The sequence below is a fragment of the Oryzias latipes genome, chromosome 7, assembly GCF_002234675.1.
Source record: "Oryzias latipes chromosome 7, ASM223467v1".
Lineage (NCBI taxonomy): Eukaryota > Metazoa > Chordata > Actinopteri > Beloniformes > Adrianichthyidae > Oryzias > Oryzias latipes.
Window position 1 is genome coordinate 21,956,132 of NC_019865.2, and position 23,411 is coordinate 21,979,542.

The window sequence follows — 23,411 nt, forward strand, 5'->3', positions numbered from 1 at the left end:
CAACGTCAACTTGTCCTGTAATGTACAATCACATATATGTGATAAATCCTCCCTGCTCTGATTTAACAACGTCCCCTTTCGACTCCTGCTGTGTCCGAGCAGCAGGGTCACTCTTAGTGACAGGGATGATTAAGGGCGACCAGGGTGGGAGGGCACGTTGCAGAAAATTGACGGTATCCTAAAATTATATTTAAATGTCGTAAATATTGGACCTAATTCTGACCAAAGAAAAAATTCAAATGGAGAAGGAGTAGGAATTGGAAAATATGGGATAAAAGAGACTAGAAATTTGCAAGTTAGCCTACTTTATATTGGAGGACCATCTTCTATTGCCAAAAGAATTAATGATAAAAATTGAAATATGTTTTTATTAATTTTATTATGTCTGAAATTCACTGCCCTGGAGGTTCTAAAACCAAAGACATACAACAGCACAAACAGAGATATCCCACTGGATTCATCCCCTCTTTCCTTTTATTTTTATTTCCACTAAGCTCAATTACTGGTATCCTCCAAAGGTTTTCCTGTAATTATGTCTTGGCTATCAACAGTCCTTAGCAGATACCACATTTTTTCAAACAATTCCATTCAAATTTAGGTCTGTGATTCTTAATGATGTGCACTGGAATAGGAAAAAATACACAATTTAATATTGTTTTCAATATATACTTGTGTTGCACTAATGCAATGTTAACAAAAACACAAATTAAACTGCAAATCAAACAGGTGTATCATTTCTTGTTCATTCAAACCTCCACAAAAAGCTTTTCAACACAAATATCTCAGCCTAACAAAAGGCTTTAACAAAAAAAAAAGTATATAATGCAGTATCACATAATATTCAGAGATAAATTAATTTCTACACAAAAAATACACCAACCTAGAGATATGTAGCCAATTTTGGTAAGCATGGATCTAATTCCGGATTTCACCCTAATCAAAAAAGATGTAATTAATTAATCAGATAATTCGGTGCTACGCATGGCAGGACACACATCTGTGCAGCAGTAATGGGAGGGAGTCCGACAAGCTGAGCCGTGCAGTACTAGTACTTTCCTGCTGCTGGGCTTGTCAACAGTGGTGGAATCTGCAGCAGCTTTGCAAAAAGGTCCAGCACTTCCAAATGCCCTGATAACCTCTCCTGTACCGTCGGTTTGCTCTCTGCGTGTGATTAAAGAGCGGACAGTCCATGGGAAGGAAAGATCTGAGACCGTCTGAGGTAACAGAGATGACTTGAGGGAGGCAGAGCTTGTACAAGACAAACATAAACTGTGCCACTTCATCTGAAGACAATGGGGGACAGGACACCAAGTGTGCTCTCATCCACATCTCCATTGTCTGCCCATCTCTTTTACTCCTCCTCTGAGCACGGAGCATAAGCGGGGTGAAAGAAAAAGGGGATGGGAGGAGATGGGGGAGCAGCAGGGGGGCAGTGGGGGTCTGGCTGTGTTCTTTCTCCTCTGTCTGTGTGCAAATGCACAGACGGTTCAGTAGTAATTTGATGTGTGTCCCCGGGGACATTTGATGGATTAAAGCTAAGCAGCTCCATTTCGCAGCACCACCTGATCTTCCACTGCCTGTGCCCCATATAAAGGCTGGCGTGATTGCTGATCTCAGCTAGTCTGACAGTCTCCCTCTCCCTCCTCTCTCTTTCTGTCTCTTCCTCACTGGTCCCTTAAGCCTGCTGCATCACAGGAGCTATCCAGTGCTGAACAGGATCGCTTTTCTTTTTTATTTTTTTTATTTTTCTGGTGGAAGCTGGGGAAACCAGAGAGTATCACATAGCATCGCCGTCCGCCTTGTTCTTCCACTGGTTTCCATTTTCTTTTTTTGTCTTATGTTTTTGACCATTTTACCCACAAGGATTACTACCAAGTCAGCTCTGCCCGTGTGCTTCCTGAGAGGGTCTCTTATTTTCCTCTCATGCGTTTTTCTCAGCACTCTGTGTTCATCCATTGAAACATGCCCCGCTCATTTTTGGTGAAGAAGATCAAGCTTGATGATTTTTCTTCATCCAATGTGGCCACCTCCAACCATCATCACCACCTGGAGGACTCCTTCACTTTTGCACGCTCCATCACAGACTCGGTGACCAGCCTTGGGGTTCGTCTGAGTGAAAATGGTGAGTTAACATGCCTCCAGTCTGACTCGCTCTAGTTAAAGATGCGCTAGCACTTGTGCCTGTAACAGCTCCGCTGCTGATTTCAGCATGCCTGACATTTCCACGCAGATGGTGTCCTCTTTTGTTTTTATTGGGTGAGATTTTTCTTTGAGTCAGCCAATAACACCCTTGTAGTATGTAAATCAAAGTGACATGTTTTATGCAGCCAGCTGATTTTTCTGCACCAACATCCAATATAATCCTCTCTGGAGGCACCCCACCCCCACCGCCGTGCTCCCAGACTTTTGTTTTTTGACTCCAGCAAAGGACAGACACAATTCAGGTCACAGCCACGGATTAGTTTATGTAAATAGGGAGCAAAACGTGTGTCTAATCAGCAGCTCCCCTTACGTATTTGGATGAACGCGGCAAGCCTGTGGTGGCTGAAAACGCGCGAACTGATGATTTCTGCTCATCATGTGGGCTAAAAAAAAAAATTCACGAAAATCATAGATGAGTATCAAATGATACATTCGTCCTTAGCTGTTATTGTCCTTGAGTTCCTGTCCGATCCTCCCTTGCCCCCCTCTTCCCATCCAAATGGAGCATGCACAGTTTCCCCACCCCCATCGCTCCACTACATCTTTCCCTTCCTTCCGGGCATTTGAAAACTAGCAGGGGTTAGAGTTTCAGCCATGCAGGCCCATTGCCGCCACAAGAGATATCAACACACTGTACAGTGAAGCCAGGAGGGAGGTGGGGAGCAGGGCTGAAGGGAAGAAGAATAAGGAAACCAAAAAATGCTTGGGGCAGCAGGGAGCCCGATCATGTGACTGAGATTGTACAGTAAACACGAAGAAAGGCGCATAACTGCACTGTGGTCAACACTCTGACCGGCCCCACTAAGCTCCTGTCAGAGCTGAGAGGCGACCTTCACTTTCGCAGGCTGCTTTAAGCCCGTCGCTTCCATTTTGTGGCTATGATTAAAGGGCCATATGTGCGGCTTTGTTGTGATTCCTTAAGACATTTTTGCGATGAGAGGCATCGAACTCCACAATACAATGTTGCGGTTGATAACCACCTGTTATCCAACATGTCAGAGACATAGAGGATTTTAAATCACCCTCAATATTTAGTTGACTTTATATTTTTTCTCTTTTTATTGTATTTTTATTGTATTGCAAAGTAGACAAATTAAAGTAAAGTCAACAGTTTAGTTGCAAAACTGGAGTTAATGCGTACTCCTAATAAGAATGCTTCTAGATTAAAGATATTTTTGAATTTATCTGGGTTTTTTTACTCTGCTGTTGTCAGACCTATTGTTTAACACTGTGAAAAATTACAATTACCCTTTTAATGGGACAAAAGGCATTTTTCTTGAAACAAAGAAATATTCTGAAGTGCTGACTTGGGGGGAAAAAATGGGGCGATATGAAATAATTTTCTACGTGGCGGAAACTCCTAACATCAGCACTTCTGCCATGCCGGGAGATTTCCTTTCCCCCCATTGTGGAGACATTTGACTTGAGTGTCTGTCGAACAACAAAGAGGGGTGGCTGAGAGGGTCCATTAATTACATGCTTGCTTTGCATTACAGAAATGAGTCTATGAGCTGTAAAGGCTGATACAGCGAGAGTCCTAAACAACCAGCTCTATGTCTGACCTTGAGTAATTGAAATATAGTAAACATGATTGCGCACTTACAGCTTTGTTAGTGGAAAATATATAGGCCAAATGCAGCGTAAAGACCCCTCAGGTATTATTTTATGATAATTGATAATGCTAAATGTAGAACAGGTGGATTAGATCGCTTGCCTCTTTTTAAGCTGAAGCAGGATTTCTACTTTTCATTAATGATTTACTTTTAAACCAATCTTTTTTTTTTGAGAAAGTGATGTTATTGTCAGAAAAACACCATCTGTGTGGGTAGAAACTGTGACGCCATGCGGTGCTGCATAATACCACGTGTGGAGGCCTGGTGTTTCCCTGTCCTCAGGTGTCACGGTCATGTCTTTGGCAGAGTGGGTGTGTGAAGTGAAACCCTTGGGAATGGAAAAGCTCTACAAAGAGAGCACTTAAACTGATTTCTTAATGGCTTGTTTCTTAAAAGCACTTCAACCCTGCTCGCTGCTGTACACAGGTGACCCTTTTCTCTTCCAACACGTGTGATGCCATGTCTCCCATTATCAGCCCCAAAGAAAACTGCACTCAATAAACTATTATTGTGCATTGCAGATACTTGATCTGATCCCAACATTATTTCTACTTTCTCCTGAACTCCACTCTTCCAGCAGCTGCACTATTTTACGGATGATAGCCTATTGATCAGTTCAAAACTTTGAATTTCATTAAAAAACAGTCAATACCTAATTTCCACTGCTTGATGCACACAGTGCTTAGGAATGGCCTTTTTCTGCGGTTATGCACTATTTGTCTCAGAAAAGAATTTTTGCCACATTTTACATTTGCACCTTTAAAATGCTTAAGCAACAGAATCCAAAGCGAGCAGGAAGAAGACGTACTATTTATTAGGGACCAGATATTTTCAGCATATACTGAGCTCAGTTTGGGTCCATTTAGCTGCCAGCAAGCCTTTTAGCTTCTCTGGCACTGAGCGGTTTCAGATGGAAAGGAAAGACATGAATGATGCCAATAACAATATTTCTCAGAAATGCTTTGTATTTCTTGTTCGGCACGTTTGACACACTCATGTATGAAAGTTTGCCACGTCAGATTTTGACCTGCAAGATATGGAAAATCTTAAACAGAGAAAGCAGTTTGAGGATTTGTCTTTTTCTTAAAAGAAATCTAAAAGAAGTCTTCAGTTAACTGTTGCACTGATATTTGATCCTCTGGCTTGTATTAGTATTGGTAGCACCTTTCAGAGAACGGATGTTTAATCAATGAATCTGCATTATTAAAGAAGGGCTTTACTTTGCATCTTCCCGCACAGGAAACTTCTTTAATGACCTATTATGAAGAGCTGGTCTTTTTGTGTAAAACTGTGACTGTGCTATAAACATTATTTTATGTGTGTTTACTTTAGCATTGTTTGCAAACCGTGAACTTTGTAAAAAATGTTGTTTGACCTTTCCTTCAAGTGAGCCTTGTAAACATTTGGCCAACTGAGTTTCTGTGCTTCCTATCTCAGGATATATCCAGGATTACATCACGCCATCTGTATTCCAGGGGGAGAAGAAGATGGAACATAAGTTGACTTCTCCAGTGTCAGACCCCCTGTACACCCAGGTGAGCAGTGGAGGCGAGTACTGCGACCCCGACCTGAAACACCCCGACAGCCCCCAGTCTGGCATGACAGCAAGCGGCTTCTACACTGGTGAATCGGAGGCCCTGGCCGAGGGTTACACCATGGATGCCTTCTTTATCTCGGACGGGCGGTCGAGGCGGAAGGGAGAAGGAGAGCAACGTGAAAGTGGCTCAAGAAGCAGCAGCGCCAACGGTGGGGTTCAGGAGAGGGGAGGGGGCATCCCCCGCCACACCTGCAACGAGTGCGGCAAAACCTACGCCACGTCCTCCAACCTCAGCAGACACAAGCAGACGCACCGCAGCCTGGACAGCAAGATGGCCCGCAAGTGTCCCACCTGTGGTAAAGTGTATGTGTCTATGCCAGCACTTGCCATGCACATCCTCACCCACGACCTCAAGCACAAGTGCGACGTGTGCAGCAAAGCTTTCAGCAGGCCGTGGCTGCTGCAAGGGCACATGCGCTCACACACAGGGGAGAAGCCCTTTGCCTGCGCTCATTGTGGCAAAGCCTTTGCTGACCGTTCAAACCTCCGCGCCCACATGCAAACACACTCTGCCTTCAAGCACTACAGATGCAAGCGCTGCAATAAGACCTTCGCTCTCAAGTCCTACCTGAACAAGCACTATGAGTCAGCTTGTTTCAAGGGCTCTGGAGACGAAGATGACTCTGGATCAGAAAACTAACCGCGAAGAAGAAGAAGAAGAAGAAGAAGAAAGAAGCTAAAATTTGAACCCCTGTTGTAGGTTCACAACCAATAACCCTGTTCACTCTGCCCTCCATGCCTTTTTTCTTCCCTTTTTTTAGAAAGCAATATTTTCACCAGGAATACGTGAAGAAACTCCTGTGTTTATGGCAAAGACAATTTCAAAAGATGCTGGATTTTTTTCCCTGCACAGTAGCTAATCGTCCACAGAAACATACAATCAAACAACCTTCCCCAAAATAGAGACTGTAGATGATAGCTGTACACACTTAAGCAACATGTGGGAACATGTACACACACACAGACATGCATGTACCCACATGCACACCATACACACCTACACAATTATATATGAGGCCTGGCATGTGAATTTTTATCAATGACTATAATGATATTGATATCAATAGTAATAATATTTAGATTCCTGATATTTTATAGGAAATAGTAATGAGAAAAAGGAAAAAAAAAAACATAAAAAAGGACTAATAATGTTCTTTTGTTTTTTAGAGACAAAATGACCTCTTGTATTTTTATGCTGCTTTTTATTTGCTAAGAATTGAATTCTTTTGCAACTGCCAACATGAAGTTTTTATGAAAATGTGAACTATGACAGTATTTGCAAAAAAGGGAGATCATTTAAAAGGTAAAAAGACAAACCCTTTTTTCACACCAATGTTTCAATTCAACGGATGTTATTTTTCTATGATTTTTCTAAATTTTATTTTTTTGTGCTTATTATCCCTTGTTAATTGAAAGCATCTTTGTAACTGTGGGTACTAAAAAAAAAGCTAATTTTAAATAAGCTATAAATACCACAAGTCGTTCAGTTCAGTTCTGTAAGAGCAGTGATTTGAAAACGCTGACCTGTTGAACAGGTCGTCGCCAACGCCGTCTGATCAATTACAAAGTCTCACCCTGATGTACAGACCTGGACAAGAGCAGTGAAAGCCAGACCAAATGATCTAATATTAAGTGCCATGTGCGGTTGACTCGTCTATAGCAATGCTAACTTGTTGTTCTTCCTCCACCGTGGTGGCTTGCATAAACTCTGCTGCCTTTATGGGGCATAGTCCAGTCTTAACAAGCAATCTTCACCCAGTATTTGAGGTGCAGCCGCTCCGCCAGTATTACCTCAGAGTGAAGGTACGGACTCAAACACCCTCAGTTACAAAGTGACGGTTAAATTTTCGTTTGTCTTTTTTATATGTGGCTAAAAGCTCCGCCCATGGTTTGTTTAGATGCATACCATCTATTTATCATGTAAATACTTTATTTATCTTGCTATTTATCTATTTATTGATTGATTGATTGATTTATTTATTCACATTATTTTTGTGTATTTATTGAAGACTCACCAATTTATCGTGTATTTATTTCTTGTCTATAATTTAAGAAAAAAAAGAACATCCATTGATCTTGTAAGATGCTGCTGATCTTCAAAGAAAATGTTTATATGCATGAAACTGTAGACAGTCCAAGGGACTTAGTTTTTAAAGAGGAACAATGTACAGTACCAGTGCTAGAGGACTTCCAGTGAATGAATGCAGAATGGTTTTTAGTTTTGTGGCAATAACTTGACTGATAAAGCAATTGACATGTAAAACAATCACAACTGTTCTGTTTACGATCTACTTAGGGCAATAAAAAGAAACAATGAAAACAAAAGGCGATAAAACTCCTCATCTTGCTGTTTCCTAAAAGCCTTTGTCTCCTTTTGACTGGAGATTTTTAGCTCGAATGGTCTCTAAATTTCTGGCAACAAGGTTTTTTTGGGAAAAGTTTCATCCAGAAATTTAAAAGTCAAAAGTGTAGCTCCACTTAAGCCACAGAAAGCAAAAAACAAAAAAGGCGATTATTAAATTTCAAGACAAATTGAATTTAAATAACACATTTTTAAAACTTTTTACATTTAAAAAATGAACAAACAGTAAGTATAACATTCAGATACAGTTTAAATTCTTCATTTTTTCAAAATGTTTTGTGTAATTTAACCAGATGTTAGAGGTGGCAAAAGGATGTCTCCAAAAAGCATATTTTTATTTTAACCATAGCGGTGAATTACCTCCTAAGAACAAGTTTCCGCAGGGCTATGTATAATAAAACGACGCACAGAGACTCACTTCCAAGTAGGATTTGGAAGTGCGTCACTGGTCTCCTCCAGTGACCCCCCCTCCCCCCTCCACTGAGTCCACATCTTGTCCCAACTGCCCCTAAACGGACACAGTGAGCATGAGATGTGGTGAAGTGGGATTGGCGGAGGGTGGCAGAGAGTGGGAGGATAACAGGTGTTTGTAGACAGACTGCAGATAGGGAGCGTAATTGAGTCAGGGAGCGACCTCCAAGGGGAAGGTCAAGCACCAGCAGGCAAATGCACTGTCAGCGATTTGCATATTCCACCATCGCAGTAATGCTTAGTTCGCCCTGACCGAACATCAGAGACAAAACCTTAGATGAATGAAAAAAAAAAGAAAAGACAGAGGATTGAGGAGCTTCAGCTCTGTTTGTCCGCCTTTTCCTCTGTGCTTCACGACCATCCAGTCTTGTGCTACAGCTGAATCACTGCATGAGAGCATCCAAACCACCTGCCTCCTTGATTATCTTGCAGAACACACAGTCTGGCAGATTGCAGTTTTCCTAAACAAATGATAAAATCTATGCTTCCAAAAAAGTTATTTTGTGATTTTGCAGTGTGAGAGAAATACATAATCCTCTAAAAAGTTGAGGGCTGGGTCGTTCTAAGACATCCAAAGGTGCTGCATTTGCTAAACACATCCTAACATGTCCTGTACCTGGCAGCATTAAAGATCTTCCACTAGTTTTAGAGACAGATCCATAATTGGACACCCCCAAGAAGCATCTCCTGTATTTAGAGGGAGAGAAACATTGTTCCTCTTTGATGGTTTTGTAAATAAAAAATGTAAATATATCACAGCAATAATATGACAATGCATGTAGACCTTGAATTGCTCTTTTTTCTATTCATGTTGTCTTTTTTTCTATTTAAAAAGAAAAAGACAAAATACAGGTACCAACTGTAGTCTGGGTGACAATGTAAATCAGGGAGTGTCTTGATTAAGAAGCAATCTGTTATGAGTTCAAACTAAAACTTCCAACTCTGTGTACTCTCAAAGATTTGATCATTTCTGTATATTTATTCTGTCCTTCGTATCCTTTTGATTTATGTGCCCGGCTTGGCTGCGCAATGAAAAAGTGCCAAAAAGTATGATTTCCATGACAAAAGCCTTCAACATATGGTTGGCTGCTTGAAACCTTCCATATGGTCCTCAAAGGAGGGAAAAAAAACCTGATTAAGATTTTTTCACTTTCTTTCTCATCTTGTCTCTTTCTCTTTTACCTCTCTCTCCTTCTGTTGCAGTCAAACATGTAGAAACTTAAGCCATGATTGCTGAGGGATGTTTGGTTTTTTTTGCTCTTTCTGCTACAATTAATAATGACATCAATAGCAATTATAACATTAATAAAAACAATAGCACAAGTAACCTTCAAGTCTAGTTGTACTTTCTTGTAATTAGTCAAATTCTATTGTTTTTAAACAGGATATTCTTGTATTTTCTTTTTTTTTTTTTTTGTTAGTCCTTTATTCCTGAGAAAACACACACTCACCCACGTTCTCTGCAAATGTTCACACTTAGCCAGTCTGGTGTCTGTTTGGAGTAGCTGTTAGTCAACATTAGCACAGTGACTAATTATATTTAGACATTAATGTGCCTTCAGCTGCAGCCTCTTCTTTCAACTCTAGCTGAATTTTTACGAGATTTACTACAATTTTTCCAACTTCTCATGTAATATTTTATGGCAGAAGAAATTCTTCGCTGCGGCTAAAGATGGCAATGGTCGCAGGATCTGACAACACCAATATAGCTTAGAGTAGGAGTTCTTGAGATGTCTGCGTTCTCAAAAGCAGAGGCATCTGTTCCACCACTATTAAGCCCTTCCTGGTCATTAAATTTTAATGGAACATTGATTTTTATGCTGAAACTACCTTCCTGACTGACTCAAAAGCCTAAGAAAAATATGGAACAAAATAAAAATGAATCATGACAGAGGACAAGAATTATCATTCTGGGCCCTTTCTTGATTGGTTTCCAGGGAATATACAACACTTGGATTCAATCGCTTGTGTCCTTCGGTGTCCTCCAGCAGCACAGCAGCAGCATAATGAGACAGCAGGCAGAGCGGAGCAGGGACACTGTGCTCCACAGCCCTCGCTTCATTGAGGAAAAGCAACGACTGTTGCTTCTCTGCTAGTTGTGCTGATTAAGCCAAACGAAATAACTTTTATCTCCACATTGTGAGTCAAAGTGTTTGCGGCTTCGCTGCGATCTGAGCAAGAAACGGCACCACGGCTGATCCAAACCACCACAGATCAACATTCATGTGCAGCACTTGCTCAAACTTTACCCCAGCAGATGTTGTCCCTTATCAGATTTTATGATGAAAGTAAATAACTGATTTCATTACATGGCAATGGACTGTAAAATGGGGACCCATGGAATCCAATTACATCACCCGTGGGTGTGCTGTGTGTGTGGTAACAATCAGCACAGAGAGGCAGGTAGGGCGGCTGTGGCTCTGCATACATATCACTGCAACGCTCCACAGGCCAACGCAGCAGCCAGCACCGCCCATCAGCGCTCACACTCCCAGGTAAATTATTAAAAACAACCTGCAGAACTGAGCACGCTATGTTCACACTTCAAAGATATTGAGCTGAGAACTCCCATATCTTGTAAGACAGGGTTAAAGTAAAAACAATGCCTTCATTTACTATGGGGTGAGAGGTTGTCACAAGGTTACTGCTCTCTTCCAGAGCCGTGCTCACACCGGTTTAACCCCGTTAACAGCTAAATGGGGAGCAACTCTTCAGCCCTGAAGGAAAGCAGAGTTTACATATACTAATTGTTCAATTATTCAAGCAATAATAATAGTTGTGGAACCTGGAGGGTTTTAAAAAAAAACATTTTTTGTTTTCATTGTATATCGGTTTGAACACAATAGCTGCCAATGTTTTTAAATCTATCAGTATCTGCAAACATATTGCCAAAAACATTTTTTTTTAAATATGGTCAATAATGTAAAACATATTGGGATTAAATTTGTAAATATTCAAGAACTGTTTAAAAGGGAACTGATATAAAAAATTTTACTTCAGTTTTACATTACCAGACTTATTTTGCATTTTGTGTGGCATGAATCTGGAACATTTCAAGCCTGAAATGGAAAAAAAAACATCCTTTTTTTGTGTTTGATCATTTCTTCAGCATCATGTAAAAATACTTTTGTTAAGTCAATTGGGTTAATTTCCTTGCTGATTTGCTGATTCTGTGTATTCAATGTTTTGAACCAAGACACCTAACAGTGAGAGTCAATTGACAACAATCATGGAGTGATTTTGGAAGGGAGACTGCTTAGCCTGCATATTATCACAGCTGGTTTTTAATTTAGTGTATACATAATGTGATCATCTTTATCCTTCTTAGTGCCTCTGAGTCAGCTCAACCCAGCCTTGCTTCAATCATCCCAAAATAAAGACCTCCAGAAAACCTTGAACTAAATTTAAAAAATTCCCCAGAATCTAAATAATCATATAACTATCTCTTTATTTGCTCTTTTCTCCCCTTGGATTACTTCAAAAAGACCACAATATATTAAAAAAATGTTTTTTTTGTATTAATATGTTGGTCAGAAAACATCTTATGACAGCCTTTTTTTATCATTTCATGTGGCAAAAACTACTAATCTACTCTTTAAAAAAAATAGATTTCATGAAAGTCATGTGTTATTTCTTAATTACTCTTGGAAGGAGCTGTTTTTCCATAGTTCAGAAGTGTGGAGGTGAAACAACAATAATCTACAAGTTATTTTTCCTGTACACACTCACACACTAATGCTCTTCACACTACTTTCACTTTCTGAACATTTGGCGCCATCTGTTGGTCAATCACAAACTTTCCGTATCAGTTTACCCCAAAATACTGGAACAGAAACATTAAACAGAATTTACAGTTTAATTCTATCCGTAACCCTTGTGCTATCCTAGGCACTTTAACATTGGGAGTTGGGTCATCTAGACCCACTAGACAGTGCGCTGAACCTTTTTTCTTCAATGATTTGTGATCTTCACTGGTGTCCATGGATTACATGAAATCTTTCCACCTTTATCCACCTTTGTCATGGTAGGGAGAACACGTCAAAGTAAGGGTGGGGTCATCTAAGATAGCACAAGGGTTAAGCTGAAAAAGAACTTTAGCTATTTCCGTTTTTTATTTATCTTCTAAATAAAAAAGAATCATTGTCATCAACTGAAGCATAACATAAACAACCTGCATGCAAAGGGCTCAAAGTCATTCAACAAGAACTTATAACAACGGGCTTTAGCTCGTCAGGACTGACTGAAACTGCTGCTTTAAGAGCTAACAGTTTGTCTTTTCACATTCTGCATCACAGGAGAGATGCTCATTAAAAGTGCCTCCATTCCTCACTGTTTCATCAAGTGAGACTGCCAAGCTCTTTAACTCAGTGTTCTTGATGTTTGTGCTGTTTGTGTAAAACCCATCTGTTTCCTCCCCTCGCTGTTGGCAGAGGGTCCACCTCATCCGTATGCTTCTCTTTTTGAAGTCATGTCAAAATCTCATTTTTATGCATCTAAGATATCCAACTTGTCATCAGCACTCAGGCAAAAGTCAAGGAGGGCATTCCTGAAATAGCTCTTTTCTTCTTCCTCACACAATGCACCGCAGAAACAAGGACAGCAGACGATTCAGACCCATTTGTAGAGCCGCAATCACAATTTGATTATCACTCACCAAGAATAATCAAGTCATTTTAACAATCCTTTATTTTTTTAAACAAAATAGACTGTGTCTGTTTCTTAATTTGAGGGCTATAGTTTTTTTAGGGCATCAATAAATCCAGAAAATATTCATCTAAATAACATCTAATGGGGAAAAAAAGTTTCTAGGGCTCACAACTGCCTTACTTTATGTACTTCTTACATTTCCCTCTGTGGATTTGAGTGTTGATAGTTCAGCCTTAACTGTTCAAAAAATTGTGCTTCTGGCATTAGAGCAAGGTTAATGAAATGAACCAAGTGGAATTGGGAAGACAGACTGCAGCCTAATCCACGCATAAATAACCTCACTCCAAAGCTCCACTTCTTCCTCGTCTGGATTAGATACTGAAGGAGACATTTATTTCAAGGCAAGGAAAGATCATTAGGCAGAAATCTCATTCAGGGCAGCTGCACTAAAAGGAGAAAATAATTTCACAGATTTAGGCAGCAAACGACATCGGTGAATAATCAAGATCAGCGCTCAGATCGGTCACACAGCGGCGTCCGCTGTTGCTAAATTCTATTATGATTTCACACATCTCACCCATCAAAAAGCTATTGTCTGAAGACAGAAAATCACCCTCAGAATAATTATCACTTTAAAAGCATGTCAATGTTTTATAAAAAGAGGGAGAGACGGCATAAATAAATATAGCTCCCTTTCTGTCAAAAAGCTGGCAGGTAATTTTCTCCAACTGCTGTAAGTGTGACAATCCCATAGGGACTAAAATCTAATATTAACAGCAAGTCATTATGTGGGAACTGTTCTTCCATGACCTGCTGCTGTACCTGTGTGACTATCTCAATCTGAGTAATTGAGATGCGTTAGCAACTACAATGCAGTTGTGCTGTGACAGCTGAGGGTCACGTAGAGTGTAGTGGGACTCCAAACACACCTCAACACTGCGGATGATTTGCATGTCGGATTTGCATGTGCTTTGACTGACAGTGTCTCTTCTTAACGTGCCGTGCTGGTTTATTTTAGTGTATGATGAGGTGGCTTTTGAATGACAAAAAAAAGCAGCAACTTGAAGACAGCATTTAGCAGCTAACACCCACGGGGATTTGCCACTATACTTACAAACCATATTGCTGTTATTTATACCAAAATACCAAGTCATGCAGCCAAAAAGCTTCTTACAAACCTCAGCTGTATTTATGTGAAATAATAACCAGATTATTGCAGTTTCTGAACCAGATGGTGAGGCCAACATGTTTATTACGCTATGTATTACCACCTTAACAACAATTTAGACTTGAATTCTTTTTAGGAGAGAATAATAATGATATCACCTATAATAAGAAAGAATATATGGACCTCTTTCATGTTGTAACTGATCCCCCCTGTGACTAATTATTCACATAAAAGGCAGCAGTTCGAGAACTTTGTAATTCCACACGATTATCTGTCTGCTGTTCAAGCAATCATTTTTAATTGTCTCATTAAAAGATGTTGTAGCTGAGGGTTAGAGAAAACAACAATACTTGGTTTTCTTTTTAACCGATGCAGGTCTTTGAAGTCTTTCCCCTACCTGTGCAGAGCTGTGATCCCAGACGTCCTTTTTGTAACCACAGCAACCTGGAATATAATAGATTACCTCCAAGTCATTAAGTTTGAAGAAGGCAGGAAACGGTTGACAATACAAAGAAATTACCTCATTAAAAACTATTGTTTTAAAAATTGACTGTTTTTTGTTTTCTCCTTCTCCTTTTCGCTCTTTGCAACTGCATGAGTAGTTGGTGGGATTTTAAGGAGAAGCTGTTAGGATGAATAAATGTGTTTAGAGTTTGTTGTGAAAACAACACATGCTCATGGCTCCTGAGGTGTTGGAAAAAATCATTTCGGCGATATATCGCGATGGTTCATTTGGCGATACTTGTATCAATTCAAAATGCTGTCAAGATTAAATTTATTTAATTATTTATGAGCGTCCTTCAGCGTCTGACTGTTGTTTTTCACTTAAACCTCAGAGTACTAGTTGGCATCAGAGCCCACTGAACCTCTCTGAGCAGCTATACACCACACAAAACAACAAGATCTCAGCGAGAAGCTGCTTTTTTGTTGTTATGAGACATGCACTACTTAGATTTTACTTGGGGATGGGTACCAAACCCAAACTCTGTGCCATGTTTCTGCCAGTATCATATAAAAATTCGGATTACTGTGCTTTATTGCGGGCTTGTTTAAGAACGAGTGAATCAACCTCTCCCTCAGCCAGAGAACTGTCCCCCCCTGCTTTAAGACCACTACCATTGTCTCCCTCCCCAAGAAGAGCCCTCCCACCTGCCTGAATGACTACAGACCAGTAGCACTCACTCCAACCATTAAGAAGTGCTTCGAGAGAGTGGTGCTGACCCACATTCAGAGCAGCATCCCAGACACACTAGACCCCCTGCAGTACGCATACCGGCCCAACAGGTCCACCTCAGATGCCGTCGCTGCAGCACTGCACACCTCCCTCTCATACCTGGAGAATAAAGACTCCTACATCAGGATGCTCTTCACTGACTACAGTTCTGCATTTAACACATTTTTTACTGCTCACCCACAAATTGTTCTCCATTGGACTAGGACCCATCATCTGTGACTGGCTCCTGGACTTTTTGACTGGCAGGCCTCAACCTGTTAGAATAGGGAACAAGACTTCAGCCAGCATCATCACGAACATTGGCACACCACAGGGTTGTGTTCTCAGCCCCATTCTCTACACCCTGTTCACCCATGACTGCGTGGCCTCTCATAAGGAGAAAATCATCCTGAAGTTTGCTGACGATACCGCCATGATAGGACGCATCACGAAGCAGCCTACGGGAGGGAGGTGGCCACTCTGGTGACATGGTGTGAGGACAACAATCTCAACCTCAACACAGACAAGACAATGGAGATGATAGTGGACATGAGGAAGGAGAGGAGGAACCCTCATCAGCCGCTGCTTATTCGGGGTCTGAAAGTGGAGAGGGTGAGCAGCTTTAAATATCTGGGGGTCCGACTTAGCCAGGACCTCACCTGGACACTCAACACCACACAGCTCGGGAAGAAAGCTCATCAGTGGCTGTACTTCCTGAGGAGGTTGAGGAAGTTTGACATGTCCCAAAAGATCCTCAGCAACTTCTACAGCTGCGCTGTGAGTCCATCTGGACCAGCTGCATCACAGTGTGGTACGGCAGCTCTACCACCATGGTAGAGCCTGCAGACAGTGATGAAGACTGCATTTAGGATCACCAGTACTCCTTTGCGCTCGCTGCAGAGCATCTACAAGCGCTGGGTCTACAGAAGAGTTGCCTCCATCATCAATGACCCCACCCATCCGCAACAAGGTCTCTTCACTCTCCTCCCCTCGGGACGGAGGTACAGGAGTGTGAAGTGCAGGACCACCAGACTCAGGAACTCTTTCTTCCCCTCTGCCATCAGACTCCTCAACAGCTGACAGGAGTCTAACAGCACCTTTGCACATACTCATTATTTATTCCTGCTCTTACACCTTTATATTCAACATCCATGTGTATCACACCGTTAGCTCATATAAGTCTCTATTGGACAGTTACTCTCAGCTAAATTTGCACATTTGATTTGTATATAGGTTTAGTCATTTACTGATGCATTGTCATATTACATATTATGTGTATTTTCAGATATCGTGTATATATCCTACCCTATCTTTGTTTTATTTAATTTAACTTTTTGGCATTCGGAGCAGACAGTAAAGTAAGCATCTCTCATAGGAAACCCGTTGTCTTATGACAATAAACCCTATTAAATCCTTTGAAAACACATTGGAGTTTATTTTTACTACTTACCGATACTTATTTGGAGTCAAATAACTATACTTCTCTCCTTTACAAATACAAATACATTTGTTTACTAAACAAATCAACTAACTAACTAGTTAAGTCCGTCCAATATTTAAACAACGTAACTTCTTCACCCAGTGGATTTCGGGGGCTTGGTGTACCAATGATTGACAGTCAGAACAGCCAATCATATTGCAGTTAAGCAACCGGAAGTTGTCCAAACAGAAGTTTCAGGAAGTTGGGAAAAGCTTATATGTTACCACATATGTTTCGCTTTGTTCAACGCCGTGTGGTAGTATTAAAGTCGGGGATTCTTTTAAATAGAAACATGTCGAAAACGGCTTGTGAGTTTGGGACAAGTTGTACCACTAACAGTGAGGCTAACAGGTCGATTCATTCTAGTAATATTGGGGAGGTTCATAATGTTCCTCTGAACATCATCATCCGACCCTTTCCTCCTGTGCTGGATGAGCTAAAAGTCCAGAGCCTGATGGACACTATAAAGGTAACCGCATCATTTCATAATCATGTCTGCCACCTTAAATAACGATCATTTATTTGAAAGAGGAACATCGCATAATACTTCATTTTGTCACCGAGAAGGGTTCTTCAGGTCTTCTTACGATGATGTAGTCAATCTTTTGACATGTTATGTCAAAAATAAAATAGGTCATATTTGGTTTTTAAAAGCTTAAAACCATCGACAAAGGTCACGATGGAAAACTCTTAATTTCTTAAGGGAATTAAATAACAGCTGATAAGAATGTGATGTTTATCACAGACCAAAAACTAGGAGAAAGTGTCAACTTTTCACTTCTGACTTGCAGCGAATGCATTGTGATTTGACATGGTGGGTGGAAGTGACAGACAGGGTTGTATTTTTCCTAGTGGAAGTTGTTACCAACTTCAGACAACCTAATATATGCTTTCAAGCACTGGAAAGGTGAATAATTAATTTGTTCCTTTCCCATATGTTTTTTTTTTTTTTGCCAAATAACACTAATGGTTCTGCACACTTCAGAGGAAATTATGCAAAGAGCGCATAATGGAAAATGATTGCGTTTGAAGCACAAATGTATTGTTTGGAAGACAAAAGAGTTTGAACGTTGTGGTTTGTTCAATTTCATGCTACAAGTTCACCTGAATATAGTCTTTGTTTTTATAAAGCTTCTCATTCTCTCACTGCAATTTAATGATAAAACCGACTTTTGGACAATATTCCGAATATTTCTCAATAAATATAAAAGTAAAAACAGTCTGCAAGATTAAATTATATCTCTGCATGCAATGTTATCATAATGATAAGTTGACATTTTCTCACAATAGTGATGTAGTTTTATAATAATGGGCGATCAGTTATTCCTGTTTTTAATTATCTTACTCAAAATTCAATTTATTAGTAATAGGTCAATGTGTACTGTATTTGAGAAGCAATAAATATGCAATTTTCTGGGTTTTGGTATATACACTATATATATATCTGGGGAGATTGGTGTAAGATAGGCATTGTTTTTTATTCATATGGTGTCTTAAGGTAAAAAGAAACAGCATAAAAGTTACTTAAACATTTTATTTTATTGCAGTATGTTTGCATTCAATATTTAAGACAATAGTTAATATATGACCAACTCCTAAACAGATATGATGTTTGTAAAAAGCAGGGATGCAACGATTCACTTTCCCCATGATTCTGTTCAAACCTCAATTTTTGGGTCACGGTTTTTGGTTTGATGTATGATTTGTGTATTACGAAACAACAAAAAACTAAGCTTCTTTAATTTGCCGATGGGCAAGTAACAATGAAGAAAAGTCATTTTGCGCATTTTCCACGCATGACAATTGGGTCTTTCGTGGTCCATGTGTGATACGTAATTCAGTGTTTCTTGCATTTGTCATCCGTCAATCTGCGCAGATGTCCGTCGAAGGTTTCAGCCGACGGGTCTTTACGGATTTCGGTTTTGAACTGTTCAAAATTTTTGATCTGTTGAAACTTAAGCAGTTTGTGTGTGTAAATGTAGATAGTGGCTGTGTGACACAGCCTTTTGCCTTTGTTCTTCATATCTTTTATTGCAAACAAAAAAAGTTTTACACGAAACTGTCATGTGATGCTTTAAAGTGTATGATAGCTTAAATATTGGGTCAAAATGGGCCATTGCATATCTGAATTTTAAATATACGTTTGTTTTTTGCAATCAAATGATGCAAATAGATTGTATAGACATGCTGTAGCTGATTAGGCTTTCCTTTCTGTTTGTTTTGCTTTTAGGAAACTGCAGACATCCATGTTGTTCCTCCTATTGATGTGCTCTGGATCAAAGGAAGTGAAGGAGGAAATTACTACTATTCTTTTGGAGGCTGTCACAGGTTTGCTGCATATCAAAGACTGAACATGCCATCCATTCCTGCCAAAATCATTAGATCAAGCATCTCTGACCTCAAAACTTACCTGGGAGCTTCAACACCTGAACTGCGGTGATCCAGACTTAATATATGTAAAGTTTCCTTTGCATCTGGGCAGCTGCTGCAGATCACAGGAGTTACCAGCAGGGGGAAATGTAATTCTATTGTAGACACATGGGATTCTTTTTAATTACAATGTTATAATATTGATATTTTCTACCAAGTATTTATTGTTTTCAGGGATCACTTGATAATCACTCAAAAATATAAATATTGAAATGATTCTTTTAAATTAAAAGCAACAGTAACATCATTTGTAAATCTCTTGAAAATATTGCAAAAATGACCTGAAAAGCTGTAGACTTTTTCACTGTATTTTAAGTTTAAAACTGAAAAATTTGATAGTATAGTTGAACTTTTTTTTTGGTTGTTCAATTTAATCAGCATCACAAGAAAACTAAACAGAAAGCAGCATTTCAGATGACTAGTAGCATCAAACTGTCACGTGAATTAAATAAAAAATTAAAAAATAGTTCATCATCAGATTCTGCAGAAACTCATGGTTTTGTGTAAACTAGCTAAATGCCATTAAAACAAAGTAGTCAATGGTGAAAGTTTAATGCTCCTGATAAAACACAAAAAAAATCTTGTATTTTATTTTGGGAAATTTTGCACGTTTTTAAGACATGTTATTTTCACCTATTATTTTCACTGTATCTGTCATTCAGACAATGAATCTTTTTGGGATTTAATTTAATTTTCTAACAAAATAAAATGGTGAAACATAACAAAAAATATATCAAAACAATAAAGTGCTCAAAAAATGAGTGGTTGGAAGAAAGCCCATTAATTCAATGAATGGATTTGATGCCAAGTGTTTGATTTCTTTTAAATGCTCCAAAACCGATTTGCTGCATGTCTAACAAACCCTTCTTAACTACCAACTAGTTGGGTTGAAACACTTTGGATATGGAGTTTTCCATTAAGAGATGCAGTTTCTATATGTACTCTGCGCTCCTCATCCACCAAAGATGCTCTTCGTCTTGCACATCCTTCTGGGAAAGAAGTAAGATTTTGAAATGCAAAACGCATTTAATTTAATGGGAATTACGTTCCCATAGAAACCTTTGCATATTTCCTTACAGGACATTTTAAATGCAACAACACTAGTTTGACCATAGAGGTCTAATCATCTTCTCATTCGAATGACATCAAAGCTTTTTCTGAGAAAAGGAGCTTTAGTGTCACAGAGGCCCCCTGTTTTCAAAGGAGGTCTCTCATGTCGTTCAACTTTTATTGGCGCATCAGAGACACTAAAGGAGCCGGTGGAGCAGATGGTTTGCAGAAGGGGTCGTTTAGAACATCAGGCTGTCAAATGTCACAAGATTCTGCCTGTTGTGAGTCTTGTCAGCTCGCAGGAAAAGCTTGTTTTCAGACTGTTGTGATCATATGAAGATTTTGTAAACGATTGGGGAATCATGTAAAGTCACCACTATTTCATATTGGACTTAAATGAATTTTCTTTAATTTTGTAATAACTGTTTGTTTTTGTTTTTTTAAGAATGCTTTCATCTCACAATAAATGACGTAAATCAGTTGATGCGCAACAATCATACATGATGACTTGTTTGTTGTTTCTGACCTTGACTGGCTCCACTTGCTTAATCATGTTAGGCAGCGGCTCCCTGCCCCTGCTTTAGAGGAAGGAACTGCGGTTTTCCAGAATAATATAAGTAAAATATAGATGAGGCCTTTCCAACATCAAACCCTTCACAATGTATGCTAAGAGCTGCTTGACAATCTCCCTCTGTGACCATTGAGGAAATGAAGGGCGACCCGGGGCAACTTTTACCGACCGGCCCTAAAGGACTCTAAATTTCTGAATCGTCGCGTGTGAGAAGATTTCCTGTTGCTCGCTCACTGTCTGGAAGTAACTGTATCCTCAAAGGAGTACTGACACGCAATACGAGTTAGAAAAAATTGCACAGCACCTGTTGCTCTTGGGAGTGGTTTCCATGGGTGGCTTTGCACCTTTTATCTTTGGAGATTTTAACTTTAAGTGGGATTTTTTTGGGGGGGTCTCAAAAGAGTTGGACGTTTTTCAGGCCACCTACAAGTTTCGTAATTTCATATAATTTAAAGCTGGTTCTTCAAAAGAAAATGTTCTGGGTTTTATTAATTCAAATTTTGTTTTAATATAGCATACATTATTACTGGCATTTATTTTTTAAGTATTCCTTTTTTTCTGTCTGGGCTAAATTACTTTATTACTGAAATTAAAGTGTAACATTAATTACCTTCCCTCAGTGTAGGATCAGCAAAAATAAATTTCCCCTTTTTCTCATTAATATCATTTACTCAGTTCTTGTGATTTTTAGTAATTGTCTATTTTTAAAAAGTCATTATTTATGTGTTTCCTTCTCTGCTATTTAACAGGATAAATGCAAAAAAGATACAAGATTTTGCCCAAAAATGGCTCCAGGATAACTTTTCTGTTATTTGCTCAAAGCACATGCTAATTTTGGGATAATAAAAATAAAAGGAACTTAAAAGAAGAGTTATTAGACATCACAAATAATGACGGCAAGTTTTCAAAGGATTGTTCAAGGCCAAAAATAGATCTGTTTGTCTGAACTCAGTAAGCATAGGTAATACTTACAAGGTAAAACATATACTCTTTGTTATTATTTTAATTGGAAGCAAATCAAGTGATCCAGGGATTCAAAAGGATCCAGGGTCAAAGTATAATCAAAGGAAAAGGAAACCAGATCATAAAGTTAATTTCAGAAGCTACAAAGGCTGGTCGTATCATGAAAACCAAGCAAACAAACACATTAAGTTGTTTCTCAGGCACTGGTCTAAGAAACTACAAAAAAGGAGCAGCATCTAAGACCCTGCAGATTCAAATAAAGCAATTATTAAGATTTGTGACAGTACAGTTTAAAAAACTATTGAAGAAAATATGGTTGAATTCAAGAGGTTTTAAGAAAAAGTATTTTTCCATAAAACACATAGATGCATCTCAATAAACCTTTGTAAAATACTATTTAGTCATTAAAGCAAAATGGAAATCAATAAAGCTACCTACACCCTGGGCATGCGAAGCAGGTTCAAGAAGACTTTGAATGTAGGTTCCTGAACTCGCTTTTAGCAAATGGTGTTCACACCGGTCTGTCACCACCCGATACTAGAGCATGTTCTCACAGTTGGAAGAGGCTTTGTGCAAAAAAGTTGAAGCGGTGCAAATCTCCTGAATCTTACTCCAGGCTTTTTCATTCCGATAAATGAAAGATTTGGTGTCAAATACTTCTGGCTGGGCATAAAGCACAATTATTAATTTATCCTTTACGATCACTTTTCAAATGGCTGGCACTTCTATGTATTAAAAAGGACACTAACTATACGTCAACTCGGAGTCCTCGCTTGGTCAAAGTTCAACTGGTTTAACTTTCAATACTCATTCAATGGCCATGCGGTTTGTATGTGGAGCCCAAAAATTAGACTTAAAAACGTGGATAGCGACAAATGAATGCAAGAGTTTTAAACCTGAAGGCTAGAAATGCACATATATGTTCATTTACATAGACGTTTCAGTGAAAGTGGTCACTCGAAGGCGTGTTTCAGAGCCCGGTGTGTATGTAGCATCAGAGTTTTGAATGCAAAAGCCAGAAACACGCATATACACGTGTTTACATATACTTTTCCCTTGCTTGAACACGCGTTTCAGAGGTTGGTGTGAATGTGGCGTCACAGACATCATTTACAGAGAAACAGTTAGTGACACACTGTTTCTGCAGACTTTACACCGGCTGTAAAGCACGGTGGTGGAAGAACAGTGATTTAATCTTATTGTTATTGGCCAATTTTTTGTCTAAAAGACGCGTTAGTTTTTTTATTGCTATTTGAAAATATGTTTCAATAAAAAAAAAAACATGGCCTTAGGGCACTCCAAGTATGACTGTACCGTTTGATATTTTACTGGTGTTATATAACAATATTAGAGTTTACTTTCTTCTTCCTTGATCTGTCATTGAGGTTGTCATGTAAACATGCATAAGGAGAAAAGAGTTTGAAATAATACAGCAGATGTTTCTAAAGCCAGTTTTGACCTACAATATTTAGGTCACATAATGTATAATTTGAACTGGTAATGAAGACTCGTCAGCATAGTCATGCTACATTATTATTATTATGCTAAATTTTGTGAGAAAGTCGATCTCTATTTTTTTTTTTTTTTGCATATACTGTAGTTTTTAAAATTTAATAGAGATAGGAATCATACTATATGTGCACA

At 39.2% G+C, this 23,411-nt stretch overlaps 1 protein-coding gene across 1 annotated transcript; it reads left to right on the top strand.

Moving 5' to 3' along the window:
• The first annotated feature begins 1,605 nt into the window (after positions 1-1,605).
• Positions 1,606-9,579, top strand: LOC101172495 (transcriptional repressor scratch 1). The gene is made up of 2 exons (XM_004070869.3): positions 1,606-2,122; positions 5,253-9,579. The coding sequence occupies exons 1-2, from the start codon at positions 1,963-1,965 to the stop codon at positions 6,050-6,052; spliced, it is 960 nt and encodes a 319-aa protein (XP_004070917.1). The 5' UTR covers positions 1,606-1,962; the 3' UTR covers positions 6,053-9,579.
• Positions 9,580-23,411: the final 13,832 nt, after the last annotated feature.